At 44.1% G+C, this 20,576-nt stretch overlaps 1 protein-coding gene across 1 annotated transcript in view; it reads right to left on the bottom strand.

Annotated features, from left to right (window-relative positions):
- Positions 1-20,576, bottom strand: part of LOC311102173 (homeobox protein cut-like 1) — a gene marked incomplete at its 3' end in the record, with an annotated part of 130,686 nt that overhangs the window by 20,106 nt on the left and 90,004 nt on the right. The window contains exons 13-21 of the mRNA XM_084143421.1: positions 17,814-17,859; positions 16,927-17,023; positions 13,592-14,338; positions 12,915-12,995; positions 7,384-7,485; positions 5,978-6,480; positions 5,529-5,658; positions 1,014-1,316; positions 571-759 (exon numbers count right to left, since the gene is read on the bottom strand). Of these exons, the coding sequence (XP_083999547.1) occupies positions 571-759; positions 1,014-1,316; positions 5,529-5,658; positions 5,978-6,480; positions 7,384-7,485; positions 12,915-12,995; positions 13,592-14,338; positions 16,927-17,023; positions 17,814-17,859 (2,198 nt within the window). The remainder of the gene's footprint in view (positions 1-570; positions 760-1,013; positions 1,317-5,528; positions 5,659-5,977; positions 6,481-7,383; positions 7,486-12,914; positions 12,996-13,591; positions 14,339-16,926; positions 17,024-17,813; positions 17,860-20,576) is intronic.

The following is a 20,576-nucleotide window of genomic DNA, read 5'->3' as shown; positions in this document are numbered from 1 at the left end:
CTCGCGCTTCAACGCTCTTAGATACAGAAACACTATGTGTTTATTTCATGCATGCAACGGCGTCTCACTAGGAAGATAGAGACTATGTGGAAACCAGGAAGCAGTGGATGAATGGAACCAGGAAGCAGTAGATGAACGGAACCAGGAAGCAGTGGATGAATGGATCAGTGCAGTAAGGGAAGGAAAAATGATAGTAATCGCTGACTGCTGCTGTTTATAATTGATGAAGAATATGATGATGACGATGATGACTGTAAGCCTGTCACATCCAATAAAGCAAATCATTGTCCGTGTCCATAATCGGTCCTAACAGCACACCGGGGTGTGTTTGGTCTGTCTGTCTATGTGTGTGTGTGTGTGTGTGTGTGTGTGTGTGTGTGTGTGTGTGTGTGTGTGTGTGTGTGAGAGAGAGAGAGAGAGAGAGACAGAAAGAGAGACAGAGACAGAGAGCGACAGAGAGACAGAGAGCGACAGAGACAGAGAGAGCGACAGAGACAGAGAGAGCGACAGAGACAGAGAGAGCGACAGAGACAGAGAGAGAGAGAGAGAGAGACAGAGAGAGATCATTACCTTTTTTCTCCAGACGTTTCATGTCCATCAGCTTCTCCACTTTGTGTGGGTCCTGCAGCCAGAGCTGCATGCGGACGAAGGGCTCACGTCCCTTTAGACTGAGCTTGTGCCAGGGCTTGGGCCGAGCCAGCAGGTCAGACACCGAGCCCTGGGTCAGACCCAGGATACTCTCCCCAAACAGACGCTGCCCTGGGGGGAGAGAGAGTAGAGAGACAGGGGGTCAGCCTGGAGGTCTGGATAGACTACCATGGGATTGGGAAATCCAAGCTTGTATTTGGAGATTAATCTAAAAGGAAAGAATTAGACAAAAAACTAAGAATGACAAAAGAGGAAAATACAAATAGGAAATAGGAGAGAAATAATAAAGTAGGGAAGAGAGCGAGAGGGAAGGAGAAAAGGGAACAGATAGAGACTGAAGGTATCGTAAAAGCTGTGAGTCTCACCAAGGTTGTTATCGGTCAGCACCTCCTTGACCTTCTTGGTGATGACGTAGGTGTCCAGTTCTGGGGACGTGGCTATCGTCTCCTGGATGCTGAGGCCTGTGATGGGGCCAGGGAGGGGCAGGGGCGTGCCAGGCTGGGACTCACCCCCTGAGGGCTCACCAGATGGGGGCTCCAGAGACGGGGCCGGGGTGGCTAGAGGGTCCCGGTCCCCCCCTAAACCATTGAGTGACTCCTCAGCAGAGCTCAGTGGAGACTCCGGGGCAGGGCTGCAGCTGGCTGAGGTCTGGCTGGGAGTGCCCTCTGCTGGAGGAGAGAGGAAACACAGGGCAGGAGCAGACAGTACAGTAGGTTAGTACGGTATCCATGCTAGTAAATACCCATAGACTTCCAGTCATTGCGCTAACGCTAGTTAGCATTAGTTCACGAAATTACCTCATACTGGACATAGAGACAAAAATGGCGTCCATGAGTTCATCTGACTCTGGGGAAGTTGCCAAAATCCCAAAGTATCCCTTTAATGAAGTGTTTCTTAATCCTGGTCCTTTAGGACCCAAAGGGGTGCACATTTGTGTGTTTGCCCTAGCACTTGGCCAACGACTTGACGATGAGCTGAATAGTGGAATGAGGTGTGTAGTGCTAGGGCCCCCTTTGGGTCCCCAGGACCAGGATTAAGAAACACTGATAGAGCACACTGCAGTCAACAAGTAAATTCAGAAGGAAACCTCCCTCCCCTCAAAGCCCTCAGTGTTGGCAGGTCTGAGAGAGAGATATTAACAATATGGCTGAATCTCCTCTAAACTCATAGGAAGACCTTCATCCAGTTCCTTCAGATCTGCAAACAACAAAAGGGATCTATTCATAGTGTTAGGGTAGGATAGGGTATCTGCATCTCTCCTTCTCCCACTCCCTTTCCATCGCTCTCCCTCTGTCCCCTCCCACCTCCCCGTCTCTGTCCTGTTTTGCAGAAGGCTGGAATGGAGCAATCATGGAGAGCTGTCAGTGTGGGTTACGTCCTCTTTGTGCCTGGAGAAAGAGACCCTGCTGCCATCTCTCACCCAGAGGCCTGAAAACAGGGCTGGGGAGGGAGGGGGAGAGAGAGAGAGGGAGGAGGGGGAGGGAAGGGAGAGGATGGAGGGAGGAGGGGGAGGGAAGGGAGAGGATGGAGGGAGGGGGGAGGGAAGGGGTGACATGATGGCAGCAACCCCCCAGCTATCAACAGGCTAAGAGAGCAGTGTATAAAGCCAGATACCTGCCAAAAGTTTGAACGTATCGTTAGGATCGTAAGAAAATCCATACGTAATTGTTAGGATTGTAAGAAAAGCAATGCGTGAAACATGAAACATACAACTTCATCTGTGAACATACAAACACCATGTTCAGTTACGGACTAACATTTTAGGCTTGAACAAATCTTGTGTTGCAATTCTGACGTACAATAATACCCTTTAGAGTTTGGGTAGTTTCATCTCACCAACAAACAAAACGTACACCAAATGGCCTGTGAGGAGTGCTACGCAAACAAGCATAACACAGTATAAAAACCGGAAAGAGGTCTCCATTCTCTATCACTCCTCAGTTGAGTTTGGCACTGGACGTGACGTGGGCATCCCCATGCATGCACCTTATCAAAATATGACGAATTCAATATTGCACCATCCCATTCTCTGGGCTCTGTCTGCAATCATAACCAGTAGTATCTACCAGGAATAATGAAACATAGAATAATATCAGATGTTTGGTGAATCTATGAATTATGTATGACCACTCATAATACAGTGGGGAAAAAAAGTATTTAGTCAGCCACCAATTGTGCAAGTTCTCCCACTTAAAAAGATGAGAGAGGCCTGTAATTTTCATCATAGGTACACGTCAACTATGACAGACAAATTGAGAAAAAAAAATCCAGAAAATCACATTGTAGGATTTTTTATGAATTTATTTGCAAATTATGGTGGAAAATAAGTATTTGGTCACCTACAAACAAGCAAGATTTATGGCTCTCACAGACCTGTAACTTCTTCTTTAAGAGGCTCCTCTGTCCTCCACTCGTTACCTGTATTAATGGCACCTGTTTGAACTTGTTATCAGTATAAAAGACACCTGTCCACAACCTCAAACAGTCACACTCCAAACTCCACTATGGCCAAGACCAAAGAGCTGTCAAAGGACACCAGAAACAAAATTGTAGACCTGCACCAGGCTGGGAAGACTGAATCTGCAATAGGTAAGCAGCTTGGTTTGAAGAAATCAACTGTGGGAGCAATTATTAGGAAATGGAAGACATACAAGACCACTGATAATCTCCCTCGATCTGGGGCTCCACGCAAGATCTCACCCCGTGGGGTCAAAATGATCACAAGAACGGCGAGCAAAAATCCCAGAACCACACGGGGGGACCTAGTGAATGACCTGCAGAGAGCTGGGACCAAAGTAACAAAGCCTACCATCAGTAACACACTACGCCACCAGGGACTCAAATCCTGCAGTGCAGACGTGTCCCCCTGCTTAAGCCAGTACATGTCCAGGCCCATCTGAAGTTTGCTAGAGTGCATTTGGATGATCCAGAAGATGATTGGGAGAATGTCATATGAAACCAAAATAGAACTTTTTGGTAAAAACTCAACTCGTCGTGTTTGGAGGACAAAGAATGCTGAGTTGCATCCAAAGAACACCATACCTACTGTGAAGCATGGGGGTGGAAACATAATGCTTTGGGGCTGTTTTTCTGCAAAGGGACCAGGACGACTGATCCGTGTAAAGGAAAGAATGAATGGGGCCATGTATCGTGAGATTTTGAGTGAAAACCTCCTTCCATCAGCAAGGGCATTGAAGATGAAACGTGGCTGGGTCTTTCAGCATGACAATGATCCCAAACACACCGCCCGGGCAACGAAGGAGTGGCTTCGTAAGAAGCATTTCAAGGTCCTGGAGTGGCCTAGCCAGTCTCCAGATCTCAACCCCATAGAACATTTTTGGAGGGAGTTGAAAGTCCGTGTTGCCCAGCGACAGCCCCAAAACATCACTGCTCTAGAGGAGATCTGCATGGAGGAATGGGCCAAAATACCAGCAACAGTGTGTGAAAACCTTGTGAAGACTTACAGAAAACGTTTGACCTGTGTCATTGCCAACAAAGGGTATATAACAAAAGTATTGAGAAACTTTTGTTATTGACCAAATACTTATTTTCCACCATAATTTGCAAATAAATTCATAAAAAATCCTACAATGTGATTTTCTGGATTTTTTTTTCTCATTTTGTCTGTCATAGTTGACATGTACCTATGATGAAAATTACAGGCCTCTCTCATCTTTTTAAGTGGGAGAACTTGCACAATTGGTGGCTGACTAAATACTTTTTTTCCCCACTGTATATTATTTTTTATAGAATATTTTTATATTTATTTCATCACTCAAAATCTTGCCAAAGCATATTCTGTAGGAGGGGTTAATATTAATAAAAAATAATTTCACATGATTTATATGAATCGGGTTATGAATATATGGACTTTGAAAATAACAAGGAAATGGTTAAACGTAGACTTAAGTCTGGCATAAGCTTATTCCCACACTTTACAATAACTCTGTTGCAGTGGTCTTAGGTAGTGTCCGTATAGGCTGTTCCCTCCATCGCGACACTGCTGCCCAGTTGAAGAAGAGCTTGTGATCTCCGTGCAGCACCACAGCACCACGCGCCTTCGGAAAAGCACCCCATCAGCCTCAGAAGAGGCCCTTCTGACGGCATGCAGCCCTAGTCATTATACCCTAACAAAGGCCCATTTGCCTACTAGCCAAATAAAGTGCAGAGCGTGCATGATGCGCGCAACTCATCATTCTAAATCATATTTACTTTCTATGTTGCAGCTCAGGCGGTGATTCTAGACAAGGCTCTTCTGTGTCTCTTCTGTGTCTCACACAAGTCATTAGCTGAAGGCCCAAACCTATACTACGCCATCTGCTGGTATAAATAACGTCCTTAACGAATGCAGTTCTAAAACAAGCTCTAGACTTTTATTTTGGGAAATGAAACCGGAGGCTGCAAAGCAACTCTAACGTCTGGGCTAGAGTTGCTTGATTGACTAGCTAACTTCGGCTAGCTACGTTCGGTTCGTGTCCTTTGCAGATGCCCCATTCCTGTCAAAAGTTTGTACGTATAAAAAAAAAGATCTGCAACCGAGTAAAGGGAGACGTAAAGTATGAATTGAACGTGTGAATGTTCATTCGTAGTCGTAACATAGGGTTTTTAAGTTTACAGATCTAATTTGACGTTTACGTTTCACGCATGGCTTTTCTTATGATCCTAACAATACGTACGTTCAACCTTTTGGCAGGTATCTCTCTCCATAGCAGTGCTCTCACCCAGGGCTGTGTGTGGAGCTGCATATGAGGCAGCAGCGTCATTGTGTTCATTTACAGCTCAGCAGCTGACTGTAAGTTGGGGTGGGGCCTGATTGAGAGATGATCGTCAGCCATACGTCAGTCAGTTGTTTGTCAATACACACACACACAGTGCATTACCTTGGTTGTGAGCAGGCTTGATGTGTGTGTTCTGGCCCAGGTCACCGTTCAGCCACAGCTGCATCTTGCTCCAGGGTTTATGCCGAGACCCCAGGCCATCACAAATGCTTCCCAGGGACAGAGCCAGTGCCTAAAACACACACACACACAAAAAAAAGAAAGTCAGTCACTCGTACACGTTATGGAATGGCTAAACAGATACGGAGACATAAGCACACACATTAACTAGGTTACACATATTATGAATTGTATTGAGATCAAAGCTGAGTGATTACTTGAGAGCTGGGTTGATTTAAATGTTGTCTGTGAGACACTAACAGACAGAATGGGAGTCTGGATGGCTGTGATAAATGTGGACAGACATTCCAGAACCCCCCCCCTCCTCTTCAGTAGTGAGTCACAGTGGTCTCACCCAGGGTTTGTGTGTTTATTCTGACTGTGGTACTCACCTCTTTAGAGTCCTCCTGGGTGTGGTTCTCCTCTCCCCCCGGTGTGGGTGTAACTCTGCGGGGGTCTGGGTTCATGTTGCTCCACCACTGCTCCCTCCAGTGTCCCCCTCCAGCCCGGGCAGACCCCTCGGAGCTCAGACTCAGCCTGGGCACCCCGTCTGGCACCGACACTCCCCTGTCCTCCCTCTTCACACCGGAGCTGAAGTCCAGGACCGTAGATGGCGAGTAGGGGGAGACTAAGAGGGCGGTGGGGGGTTTCTTCAGGGAGAGAGCCAGAGGGGTGTAGGCAGCCAGATGGGAGACCAGGAAGTCCCTCTGGGAGTGAGAGGAGGAGGAGGAGGAAGAGGAGGAGGCTTTGAGGATGGGTTCCACAGCAGCCTGTTGGGCCTCCATCTCTCTTCGAGCTTGTTCTAGGATGGAGCGGATGGCCTCGTCTGAACCACCGCCTCCTCCTCCTCCTCCTCTCAGCCCCCCACCAGGAGAAGGACCATGGGAGAAGTCTGCTGGAGGGAGAAAGGAGAAATGAATATCTCACACACACACACACACACACACACACACACACACACACAATGCTAACAGCCAATTCTGAGTAAGTTGAGGATACTACCTTCTTAGACCATTCAGTCATGTCTTTGAATAAGATACACCACTATATACAGTGCATTCGAAAAGTATTCAGACACCTTGATTGAGGGGAAAAAATGATTTAATCAATTTTAGAATAAGGCTGTAACGTAAACAAAATGTGGAAAAGGGGAAGGGGTCTGAATACTTTCCAAATGCACTGTATATACACTGGATCATCTACTGTCATCCTATTCCACCAGAGTGGGGACAACTGTCATCCTATTCCACCAGAGTGGGGACAACTGTCATCCTATTCCACCAGAGGGGACAACTGTCATCCTATTCCACCAGAGTGGGGACAACTGTCATCCTATTTCACCAGAGTGGGGACAACTGTCATCCTATTCCACCAGAGGGGACAACTGTCATCCTATTCCACCAGAGTGGGGACAACTGTCATCCTATTCCACCAGAGTGGGGACAACTGTCATCCTATTCCACCAGAATGGGGACAACTGTCATCCTATTCCACCAGAGTGGGGACAACTGTCATCCTATTCCACCAGAATGGGGACAACTGTCATCCTATTCCACCAGAGTGGGGACAACTGTCATCCTATTCCACCAGAGGGGACAACTGTCATCCTATTCCACCAGAGGGGACAACTGTCATCCTATTCCACCAGAGCGGGGACAACTGTCATCCTATTTCACCAGAGCGGGGACAACTGTCATCCTATTCCACCAGAGCGGGGGTCAACTGTCATCCTATTCCACCAGAGCGGGAACAACTGTCATCCTATTCCACCAGAGTGCAGAGAGGAGTGGACACTCACTAGATTTCTGCACATGCAGCTCTCTCTTGGCCTGCTCCAGGATAGACTTGATGGCGTCGTCTGAACCACACTCTGGAGTACGGATACGTGTGGTGATGTTACCTGGACAGGGGGAGAGAGGGAGGGAGGTTAGACATACCACCAAGTGAAAGGTAACTTCAAACAGGTACTGTTTCCAAAGATGCAGTATTATAGTTGATCTACAAAGACACTGCAGTCAGACAGTAGTTAATAGGTACAGTAGTTAATAGAGTTAATAGGTACAGTAGTTAATAGGTACAGTGGTTAATAGGTACAGTAGTTAATAGAGTTAATAGGTACAGTAGTTAATAGGTACAGTAGTTAATAGGTACAGTAGGTACAGCAGTTACAGTAGTTAATAGGTACAGTAGGTACAGTAGTTAATAGGTACAGTAGTTAATAGGTACAGTAGTTACAGTAGTTAATAGGTACAGTAGTTAATAGGTACAGTAGTTAATAGGTACAGTAGTTACAGTAGTTAATAGGTACAGTAGTTAATAGGTACAGTAGTTACAGTAGTTAATAGGTACAGTAGTTAATAGGTACAGTAGTTACAGTAGTTACAGTAGTTAATAGGTACAGTAGTTAATACGTACAGTAGTTAATAGGTACAGTAGTTAATAGGTACAGTAGTTACAGTAGTTAATAGGTACAGTAGTTAATAGGTACAGTAGTTAATAGGTACAGTAGATACAGCAGTTACAGTAGTTAATAGGTACAGTAGTTACAGCAGTTACAGTAGTTAATAGGTACAGTAGTTAATAGGTACAGTAGGTACAGTAGTTAATAGGTACAGTAGTTACAGCAGTTACAGTAGTTAATAGGTACAGTAGTTAATAGGTACAGTAGTTACAGTAGTTAATAGGTACAGTAGTTAATAGGTACAGTAGTTACAGTAGTTAATAGGTACAGTAGTTAATAGGTACAGTAGGTACAGTAGTTAATAGGTACAGTAGTTACAGTAGTTAATAGGTACAGTAGGTACAGTAGTTAATAGGTACAGTAGGTACAGTAGTTAATAGGTACAGTAGTTACAGTAGTTAATAGGTACAGTAGTTACAGTAGTTAATAGTTACAGTAGTTAATAGTTACAGTAGTTAATAGAGTTAATAGGTACAGTAGTTAATAGGTACAGTAGTTAATAGGTACAGTAGGTACAGTAGTTAATACGTACAGTAGTTAATAGGTACAGTAGTTAATAGGTACAGTAGTTACAGTAGTTAATAGGTACAGTAGTTAATAGGTACAGTAGTTAATAGGTACAGTAGGTACAGCAGTTACAGTAGTTAATAGGTACAGTAGTTACAGCAGTTACAGTAGTTAATAGGTACAGTAGTTAATAGGTACAGTAGGTACAGTAGTTAATAGGTACAGTAGTTATAGCAGTTACAGTAGTTAATAGGTACAGTAGTTAATAGGTACAGTAGTTACAGTAGTTAATAGGTACAGTAGTTAATAGGTACAGTAGTTACAGTAGTTAATAGGTACAGTAGTTACAGTAGTTAATAGGTACAGTAGTTAATAGGTACAGTAGGTACAGTAGTTAATAGGTACAGTAGTTACAGTAGTTAATAGGTACAGTAGTTAATAGGTACAGTAGTTAATAGGTACAGTAGGTACAGTAGTTAATAGGTACAGTAGTTACAGTAGTTAATAGGTACAGTAGTTACAGTAGTTAATAGGTACAGTAGTTAATAGTTACAGTAGTTAATAGAGTTAATAGGTACAGTAGTTAATAGGTACAGTAGGTACAGTAGTTAATAGGTACAGTAGTTAATAGGTACAGTAGTTAATAGGTACAGTAGTTAATAGGTACAGTAGTTACAGTAGTTAATAGGTACAGTAGTTAATAGGTACAGTAGTTAATAGGTACAGTAGTTACAGTAGTTAATAGGTACAGTAGTTAATAGGTACAGTAGTTAATAGAGTTAATAGGTACAGTAGTTAATAGGTACAGTAGTTACAGCAGTTAATAGGTACAGTAGTTAATAGTTACAGTAGTTAGAGTTAATAGGTACAGTAGTTAATAGGTACAGTAGTTAATAGGTACAGTAGGTACAGTAGTTAATAGGTACAGTAGTTAATAGGTACAGTAGTTAATAGGTACAGTAGTTAATAGGTACAGTAGTTACAGTAGTTAATAGGTACAGTAGTTAATAGGTACAGTAGTTAATAGGTACAGTAGTTACAGTAGTTAATAGGTACAGTAGTTAATAGGTACAGTAGTTAGAGTTAATAGGTACAGTAGTTAATAGGTACAGTAGTTAATAGGTACAGTTAATAGGTACAGTAGTTACAGCAGTTACAGTAGTTAATAGAGTTAATAGGTACAGTAGTTACAGTAGTTAATAGGTACAGTAGTTAATAGGTACAGTAGGTACAGTAGTTAATAGGTACAGTAGTTAATAGGTACAGTAGTTAATAGGTACAGTAGTTACAGTAGTTAATAGGTACAGTAGTTAATAGGTACAGTAGTTACAGCAGTTACAGTAGTTAATAGAGTTAATAGGTACAGTAGTTACAGTAGTTAATAGGTACAGTAGGTACAGTAGTTAATAGGTACAGCAGTTACAGTAGTTAATAGGTACAGTAGTTAATAGGTACAGTAGGTACAGTAGTTAATAGGTACAGTAGTTACAGTAGTTAATAGGTACAGTAGTTACAGTAGTTACAGTAGTTAATAGGTACAGCAGTTACAGTAGTTAATAGGTACAGTAGTTAATAGGTACAGTATGTACAGTAGTTAATAGGTTCAGTAGTTAATAGGTACAGTAGTTACAGTAGTTAATAGGTACAGTAGGTACAGTAGTTACAGTAGTTAATAGGTACAGTAGTTAATAGGTACAGTAGGTACAGTAGTTAATATGTACAGTAGTTAATAGGTACAGTAGGTACAGTAGATAATAGGTACAGTAGTTAATAGGTACAGTAGTTACAGTAGTTAATAGGTACAGTAGTTACAGTAGTTAATAGGTACAGTAGTTAATAGGTACAGTAGGTACAGTAGTTAATAGGTACAGTAGTTAATAGGTACAGTAGTTACAGTAGTTAATAGGTACAGTAGTTACAGTAGTTAATAGGTACAGTAGTTACAGTAGTTACAGTAGTTAATAGGTACAGCAGTTACAGTAGTTAATAGGTACAGTAGTTAATAGGTACAGTAGGTACAGTAGTTAATAGGTACAGTAGTTACAGTAGTTAATAGGTACAGTAGTTAATAGGTACAATAGGTACAGTAGTTAATAGGTACAGTAGTTAATAGGTACAGTAGGTACAGTAGATAATAGGTACAGTAGTTAATAGGTACAGTAGTTACAGTAGTTAATAGGTACAGTAGTTACAGTAGTTAATAGGTACAGTAGTTAATAGGTACAGTAGTTACAGTAGTTAATAGGTACAGTAGTTACAGTAGTTAATAGGTACAGTAGTTAATAGGTACAGTAGTTACAGTAGTTAATAGGTACAGTAGTTAATAGGTACAGTAGGTACAGTAGTTAATAGGTACAGTAGTTACAGTAGTTAATAGGTACAGTAGTTACAGTAGTTACAGTAGTTAATAGGTACAGCAGTTACAGTAGTTAATAGGTACAGTAGTTAATAGGTACAGTAGGTACAGTAGTTAATAGGTACAGTAGTTAATAGGTACAGTAGTTACAGTAGTTAATAGGTACAGTAGTTACAGTAGTTAATAGGTACAGTAGTTAATAGGTACAGTAGGTACAGTAGTTAATATGTACAGTAGTTAATAGGTACAGTAGGTACAGTAGATAATAGGTACAGTAGTTAATAGGTACAGTAGTTACAGTAGTTAATAGGTACAGTAGTTACAGTAGTTAATAGGTACAGTAGTTAATAGGTACAGTAGTTACAGTAGTTAATAGGTACAGTAGTTAATAGGTACAGTAGTTAATAGGTACAGTAGGTACAGTAGTTAATAGGTACAGTAGTTACAGTAGTTAATAGGTACAGTAGTTACAGTAGTTACAGTAGTTAATAGGTACAGCAGTTACATTAGTTAATAGGTACAGTAGTTAATAGGTACAGTAGTTAATAGGTACAGTAGGTACAGTAGTTAATAGGTACAGTAGTTAATAGGTACAGTAGTTAATAGGTACAGTAGTTACAGTAGTTAATAGGTACAGTAGGTACAGTAGTTACAGTAGTTAATAGGTACAGTAGTTAATAGGTACAGTAGTTACAGTAGTTAATAGGTACAGTAGTTAATAGGTACAGTAGTTATAGCAGTTACAGTAGTTAATAGGTACAGTAGTTAATAGGTACAGTAGGTACAGTAGTTAATAGGTACAGTAGTTAATAGGTACAGTAGTTACAGTAGTTAATAGGTACAGTAGTTAATAGGTACAGTAGTTACAGTAGTTAATAGGTACAGTAGTTAATAGGTACAGTAGTTAATAGGTACAGTAGTTAATAGGTACAGTAGGTAGTGAGTACAGTAGTTACAGTAGGTAGTGAGTACAGTAGGTAGAGTAGTTAGTGAGTACAGTAGTTACAGTAGGTAGTCGGTACACAACAGAGGCTTCAATCAGCACTGTGACTGACAAGAGGCAGGCAGACGGATAGGGGTCACCCTACAGCTGCCCCCCCCCCTACAGCTGCCCCCCCCCCCCCCCCCCCCCACCCCCACCCCCCGGTGCTTAGGCCTGCTGGCTACGGGGCAACAAAGAGAGGGGTAACTGGGATACAAGTGTCAACCGGAACAGTGGGTTGATCTGGAAATAATGAAACTATTTTGGGGTTAATTCGTGCCAAAGGCCATGCTCAACCCACCATGGCTAAAATACAAAAGGAAAGTGAAGGTCAGGCCGTGAGAGTAACTGACATACTTTCCTGTGTCATTGAGATGCTGTTTTTATAGTTTTTGTTCATGTCAAACTAGGACGGGCAATCCTAAACAGACACATTGTGTTCACTAGTTAGCAGCACTCCCCACTGAAACCTACTGTCTGCTCATAAACTCTCAATTATACACACTGTGGAACAGTATTGAGACAATTATACACACTGTGGAACAGTATTGAGACAATTATACACACTGTGGAACAGTATTGGGAGTGTGTATCCTTCTGTTCCTACATCCTTTAACGCCTCACACACTACTCTGCTTTTACATTGCCAGGCCAGTATGAGTCAGTATGATATGAGCCAGTATGAGCTAGTATGAGTCAGTATGAGCCAGTATGAGTCAGTATGAGCCAGTATGAGCTAGTGTGAGCCAGTATGAGCCAGTATGAGCCAGTATGAGTCAGAATGAGCCAGTATGAGTCAGTATGAGCTAGTATGAGTCAGTATGAGTCAGTATGAGCCAGTATGAGCCAGTATGAGCCAGTATGAGTCAGTATGAGTGTGGAGAGGGAGGGGGAAGCGAGGTTAGGAGTATGACAGTTACATGCACAACACAGGCACACTCTATCCAACACTCCACTCCACCCACACCACGCCACAAGGACAGAAACAGAAGTGTGTGTGTGTGTGTGTGTGTAGGGACAGACCTGTCCGCGAGGCTTGGTCAGAGCTGGCTCTCTGCTTCGGTGAATCCTGTAATGCGTGGCTAAGGGGCTGGCCTGGGCTCTCTGTCAAAACAACAACACATGTTGCTCCAACTTCACGCCAACTTTCTGCTTTGATGTGCACCTGTATTTCATTTCTCTGTTGTGTGTCAATAAAACATGTTCCACAAAATGACAACACACAGCTACTGAACTGTACGACAGGGTGAACATAGGACAAGTGGCTAGGTCTCAGAGTCAACAAGGACATTCAACCTAGGACTGACAGCTTAAACAAATGGTGAAGTCAGTTAAAGCCAGATCTGTCTGTCCACTCCCTGAAACACACAGAGCAGAAATAAAATGCTCGGACGCGGAAAGAAAAGCAGGCATGGCCAATCAATCGAATGTGACCGTGGTAAACCAATCGAATGTGACCGTGGTAAACCATGTGACCCTTCCCTCCTCTCAGTATATACTATTGATGCGTGAAAGGTTTCAGTATTGATCATGGATGGTTAAGGGAGGCTTGGAGGCCTTTCTGGATGACTAAAGCAACAGACCCTCACTGACGTAACACAACTAATAGATGGAAAAGTTTGTGAACATGCACAGATACACAGACAGACAGACAGGCAGACAGACAGGCAGACAGACAGACAGACAGGCAGACCTCTCACCTCTCTGACGTCCCTGGATGCTGCGTAGTGCCAGGATGTTCTGCTCGTCAGACAGGAACTGCCTCATTTTGTGGAAGGGCTCTTTCCCCCGGATGGTCAGCTTGCTCCAGGGTTTGGGCCGAGCCAGGATCTCACTGACCGAGCCCTGGGACAGGCCCAGTACATAGTGGCCAAACACCCGCTGGCCAATGTTGTGTTTAATCAGCTGCTCCTTGATCTGCCGGGCGATCTCTGAGGTGTCCATGTCCTCCCTGTCAGACACAATGCCCCCAGTCCCCTCAGACTGGCTGGGAGAGGGGGACGGGGCACTGCCACTACCGTTCACTTCTGGGCCTGCAGGAGACTGCTGGGGGGGCAGGGGGCTGGCTGAGAGGGGGACAGGGCTAGAGCCAGAGCCAGGGGTGGAGGTAGGGGTGTAGTGGACAGGGGCGAACAGTAGAGCTGCTCCCTGAGTGGACTCCTGCAGGGCTTTTGAGTAGAACGTCTGCATGAGCTGGCGCTGCAGGAGGGAGTTGAGGGACATCTTTCCCCCCACCAGAGGGAAGGGGGGGCTGTAGAAGTCCTGGCCGATACCCGTGGGGGTGAAGGGGTGTGTCCCGTTGGTGGTGGAGGTTTTAGGAGGGTCAGTGGGGGTTCGGGGCAGGAGGAGCTGGGGGGAGGGGGGGAGAAGAGGAGGAGGCAGGGAGGGGGTACTGGGTGTGGTGGTCTCCTCCATGGATGCCTCTTTCCCTTTCCGCCCGGCTGACCCTACAAGAAAGGTCAAACACAATGCATTATGGGGGAGTCAACAAAAAAGGGGTAAAAAAAAAAAAAAAAAAGTTGTTTATTTTTAAGGTAAAAAGTTTTATTTTATATAAATCGATTTTCTTTCTCTGTTTTTTGATAAACCCCCCAGACAAGATGCCCAAGCATTTGTGATTTGTACCTTTCTTGTAAGCGACAGCTTGGAATAAAAAAAAGGAAGCACTTAAACCAGACAAAATGGTTGCTGCCCAGTCTGAGTCAGGCAGGCAGGGAGGGTCCAGTCAGCTTGCCTGAGTCTGGCAGGCAGGGAGGGAGGGGACCAGTCAGCTTGCCTGAGTCTGGCAGGCAGGGAGGGAGGGGACCAGTCAGCTTGCCTGAGTCTGGCAGGCAGGGAGGGAGGGGTCCAGTCACCTTGCCTGAGTCTGGCAGGCAGGGAGGGAGGGGTCCAGTCAGCTTGCCTGAGTCTGGCAGGCAGGGAGGGGTCCAGTCAGCTTGCCTGAGTCTGGCAGGCAGGGAGGGGTCCAGTCAGCAGGCCTGAGTCTGGCAGGCAGGGAGGGGTCCAGTCAGCAGGCCTGAGTCTGGCAGGCAGGGAGGGGGTCCAGTCAGCAGGCCTGAGTCTGGCAGGCAGGGAGGGGTCCAGTCAGCAGGCCTGAGTCTGGCAGGCAGGGAGGGGGTCCAGTCATCAGGCCTGAGTCTGGCAGGCAGGGAGGGGTCCAGTCAGCAGGCCTGAGTCTGGCAGGCAGTGAGGGGTCCAGTCAGCTTGCCTGAGTCTGGCAGGCAGGGAGGGGTCCAGTCAGCAGGCCTGAGTCTGGCAGGCAGGGAGGGGTCCAGTCAGGCCTCCCACTGTCTCTCTTCACTAGGTTACTTGTGTTCACTATGTTCAGGGCCCATTGTTGGAGTGGCTGCACCGCTACAGTAGAACAGTGGATCTGATTGGGCCTAATGGCAGTATAGAGTACTTTGATTGGTTGTCTGTAAGGGTGAAGGATCTGGTTGTGATGGCCCATTGTCAGGAGGAACTAGATTGCCTTTTTATGAATCCTTGGTTCAGTCTTTAGCTCCAGAAAAAAGTCATGTAATTAACACGTTGATGTTGTCATGTTATTAACACATTTGATGTTGCAGTCTTTCTGGGTTACTTAGTCATTCCATTCCAGTTACGGCATTAGACATTTTTATCTTTCGAGATACTGAAGAAAAATTGCTTGTGTCCCAAAAAAAAAACTGTCTTGATAAAAATGGCCAAAGTCATTGAATGCAATAACTTGGAGAAAATGTTATGCCAAATGTAGAGACTGCACAGCACTGTTGACAGTCAAGCACTCTGGCTTCCTAAAACGGAGCATGTTGCCAGGTAGATTGTACAGGAACCTCTCATTATAAACTGAGCATGTTGCCAGGTAGATTGTACAGGAACCTCCAATTATCACAAAAGTTGATGTTTTCTAATCTCTGGTATGCAAGATGTTGTGCAGCTAACTTTAACATGAAAAGATCATCAGTGAACATCCCCTCTACCTGAATTCTGTCAACCCTGAACATGGAATAATCATACCCACCGCACACATTTTAATATGAACCCTCCAGTATATTTAACCCTGACACTTGAAGCAGCAAAAATATGGACCTAATCTGAATAGAGGAGCAAATATTTCAATAAAAAAACCATGACCAAACCATTGGTTGGGCAGTTGTAACCCTTAATACTTGATAATCCAGTGTATAGTTTATTTTTTTTAATGAAATTTTTTTTTTTTTGGGGGGGGGGGGGGGTCCCAGGCCTTCAGATAACACCGATGACATTTGAAACACAGCTAGTGCTGAGGGAGAGGCACTGAACCCTAATTTTCAGTCACTCACTCCATCCCCCTCACACACTGAAACACGTGGGAATGTCTATGAAACGTATACATTTTATGAGCTCCAGTCTTTATTCAATCCACATCGTATGACGGGTTGGTTTCTTGCTGTTGTTTTTCTAGTGATACTATATTAAGAGCATTCAGACAGAATAAATCATTGTCTCAGAGAATGTCAGTTTGAGTGTTAGCTAAGTGTTTTAATGACACTTAAAAGAATAGTCTTCTAGACAAGAACCGGTTCCATCCACTACCCACCTGATTCTGGTCCTGTCCCGAGCCAGTCCAATCGAACTCCAGGTCAAAGATCAAAGACTCACACATCCCCACCCCCCAGTGCAACCTAGCAACCCCCCATATCATAGTACTGCTCTGTAAAAATGCAATTTTAAAATGTTCACTACGTGACTATTTCTCTGTGTTGCCTGTACAGAACTTTCTGGAGTACTTCTAGACCAGTGCTTGACTTGGGTCTAGCTCAAAGGAACTGAGTCCCGGCACCTCACATTTTCTATTGCTCGAGTTCTGGCACCTCTTATAGAATATTTGTTTTAAATTATTGCAGAGTTCCAGCACCTTAATACAAATAGTACAAGAATCCAAAATTAGCACCGGTACTCATTTAAGTCCAAGTCTAGCACTGGTCTAGACTCAATGCTGTGTGTGTTGGTAACCACCTTAGGTCCCAGGCTGTAACCCCCAGGCCCTAACCCCCAGGGCAGACTGACTCACCGCTCAGCTCTGTGTTGGCGATGCGCAGAAAGGAACTCTCAGACTGCAGACTATGGTTCTTCTCCAACAACAACACTTCCAGGGGTTTAGACATGTCCTGAGAGAGGAGGGGGGTGGGATACAGAAAGAGAGAGAGAGAGACAGAAAGAGAGACAGAGAGGGGGGAGGTTATATAGAGAGATACAGAGAGAGAGAGAGAGAGAGAGGGAGAGAGAGAGAGAGAGAGAGTGGGGGAGGTTATAGAGAGAGAGACAGAAAGAGAGACAGAGAGGGGAGGTTATAGAGAGAGATACAGAAAGAGACCGAGAGAGAAACAAAGAGAGAGAGAGGGGGAGGTTATAGAGAGAGATACAGAGAGAGAGAGAGAGAGGGAGAGGGAGAGAGAGAGAGGTTATAGAGAGATACAGAAACAGAAAGAGAGAGAAAGAGGTGAGGTTATAGAGAGAGATACAGAGAGAGAGAGAGAGAGAGAGAGAGAGAGAGAGAGAGAGAGAGAGAGAGAGAGAGAGAGAGAGAGAGAGAGAGAGAGAGAGGAGGTTATAGAGAGAGATACAGAAAGAGACCGAGAGAGAAACAAAGAGAGAGAGAGGGGGAGGTTATAGAAAGAGATACAGAGAGAGAGAGAGGTTATAGAGAGAGACAGAAAGAGAGACAGAGAGAGAGAGAGAGACAGAGAGAGAGAGAGAGACAGAGAGAGAGAGAGAGAGAGAGAGAGAGAGAGAGAGAGAGGAGGTTATAGAGATATATACAGAAAGAGATACAGAGAGAGAGAGAGACAGAGAGAGGGGGTGGTGAGATAAAGGAGAACAGTAATACACATCAGCAGTATTTGCAGAAGTCTGTCTGTCTGTCGCTATGCAGAAGTATAGGAGGTGTTTTCCCTGTACCTGCACTGAGGTGTCAGCTGGGCCAAACTCCATAGACTTGAGGATGCTGTGGAGAGAGAAAGAGAGAGAGAGAGACTTATCACCCCAATCCACAAAAGTGGAGACAAATTTGACCCCAATAACTACCGTGGGATATGCGTCAACAGCAACCTTGGGAAAATCCTCTGCATTATCATTAACAGCAGAATCGTACATTTCCTCAGTGAAAACAATGTACTGAGCAAATGTCAAATTGGCTTTTTACCAAATTACCGTACGACAGACCACGTATTCACCCTGCACACCCTAATTCACAAACAAACAAAACAAAACAAAGGCAAAGTCTTCTCATGCTTTGTTGATTCAAAAAAAGCTTTTGACTCAATTTGGCATGAGGGTCTGCTATACAAATTGATGGAAAGTGGGGTTGGGGGAAAAACATACAACATTATAAAATCCATGTACACAAACAACAAGTGTGCGGTTAAAATTGGCAAAAAACACACACATTTCTTTCCACAGGGCCGTGGGGTGAGACAGGGATGCAGTTTAAGCCCCACCGTCTTCAACATATATATAAACGAATTGGCGAGGGCACTAGAACAGTCTGCAGCACCCGGCCTCACCCTATTCGAATCTGAAGTCAAATGTCTACTGTTTGCTGATGATCTGGTGCTTCTGTCCCCAACCAAGGAGGACCTACATCAGCACCTAGATCTTCTGCACAGATTCTGTCAGACCTGGGCCCTGACAGTAAATCCCAGTAAAACAAAAATAGCGGTGTTCCAAAAAAGGTCCAGTTGCCAGGACCACAAATACAAATTCCATCTAAACACTGTTGCCCTAGAGCACACTAAAAAACTATACCTACCTCGGCCTAAACATCAGCGTCACAGGTAACTTCCACAAAGCTGTGAACGACTTGAGAGACAAGGCGAGATTGCTATGGATACTCAAGACACACCCAGAGCAACTATTAGCAGAGTGCATGCAGAGCGAGCAGGGAGCGAGTGACAGACAGAGAGGAGCAGCTAATGGATTTACTAACGGAGAGATCATTTGAATTACACGTCCACTGTCGGTTGAACAGCGCGAGAGGTGAAGTCATGCTGCTTTCTGGGAATCACTGGCCTAGACGAGCAGGGTGGAAAGTGAAAAGTCTATGAGACTTTTTGACAGACGGGGTGTTTCGATACCTATGACGATGATAAATGATGATATTTCTAGACCGTTTGCATGGTGGATTGACCAGAAATACATGTGAAAATTTATTTAGGCTAAAATACCCCTTTAATAGAATAGAATACAACTTTATTGTCCATTGGTTAGAACAACAACCAAAACCCCAGATACACACACACACACACACACACACACACACACACACACACACACGTTGAGACGCACAGGGTCAGCAGCAGTGTAGCGCCCCTGGATGGAGAGCAATTGCGGGGGGGTTAAGTGCCTTGCTCAAAGGCCCAACGGCACGACATGGTACATTGGATCAGAGACCAGTAGCCGGTTCCATTCAAACATGCATGATCCTAGAGGAGGGGGTTCTACTAAGCTAACGTATGGAATTGTTTTAAGATGGTCATACCAAGGATCATTTAGCTATTTGATTTTTAATTTTAGGACCCCTTTAGGTAACCAATTTATTAAAAAAATATATATATAATAATTTGGCCTTACTGCTATTAGCCCGTATAAACACATTGAATAACAGATTCATACTTTGAAAAACGGAGTAATTTCTTTTTTATCAAAAGAAGGTGTCTGTCCTATATTTTAATTTTTTAGTCATTTAGCAGACGCTCTTATCCAGAGCGACTTACAGTGGGGGAAAAAAGTATTTAGTCAGCCACCAATTGTGCAAGTTCTCCCACTTAAAAAGATGAGAGAGGCCTGTAATTTTCATCATAGGTACACGTCAACTATGACAGACAAAATTAGAAAAAAAAATCCAGAAAATCACATTGTAGGATTTTTTATGAATTTATTTGCAAATTATGGTGGAAAATAAGTATTTGGTCAATAACAAAAGTTTCTCAATACTTTGTTATATACCCTTTGTTGGCAATGACACAGGTCAAACGTTTTCTGTAAGTCTTCACAAGGTTTTCACACACTGTTGCTGGTATTTTGGCCCATTCCTCCATGCAGATCTCCTCTAGAGCAGTGCTGTTTTGGGGCTGTCGCTGGGCAACACGGACTTTCAACTCCCTCCAAAGATTTTCTATGGGGTTGAGATCTGGAGACTGGCTAGGCCACTCCAGGACCTTGAAATGCTTCTTACGAAGCCACTCCTTCGTTGCCCGGGCGGTGTGTTTGGGATCATTGTCATGCTGAAAGACCCAGCCACGTTTCATCTTCAATGCCCTTGCTGATGGAAGGAGGTTTTCACTCAAAATCTCACGATACATGGCCCCATTCATTCTTTCCTTTACATGGATCAGTCGTCCTGGTCCCTTTGCAGAAAAACAGCCCCAAAGCATGATGTTTCCACCCCCATGCTTCACAGTAGGTATGGTGTTCTTTGGATGCAACTCAGCATTCTTTGTCCTCCAAACACGACGAGTTGAGTTTTTACCAAAAAATTATATTTTGGTTTCATCTGACCATATGACATTCTCCCAATCCTCTTCTGGATCATCCAAATGCACTCTAGCAAACTTCAGACGGGCCTGGACATGTACTGGCTTAAGCAGGGGGACACGTCTTGCACTGCAGGATTTGAGTCCCTGGCGGCGTAGTGCGTTACTGATGGTAGGCTTTGTTACTTTG

The sequence above is a fragment of the Coregonus lavaretus genome, assembly GCF_964263955.1.
Source record: "Coregonus lavaretus genome assembly, chromosome: 26".
Lineage (NCBI taxonomy): Eukaryota > Metazoa > Chordata > Actinopteri > Salmoniformes > Salmonidae > Coregonus > Coregonus lavaretus.
The sequence above is the reverse complement of the archived record's forward strand: the minus strand, read 5'-3'. Positions and strand labels throughout refer to the sequence as shown.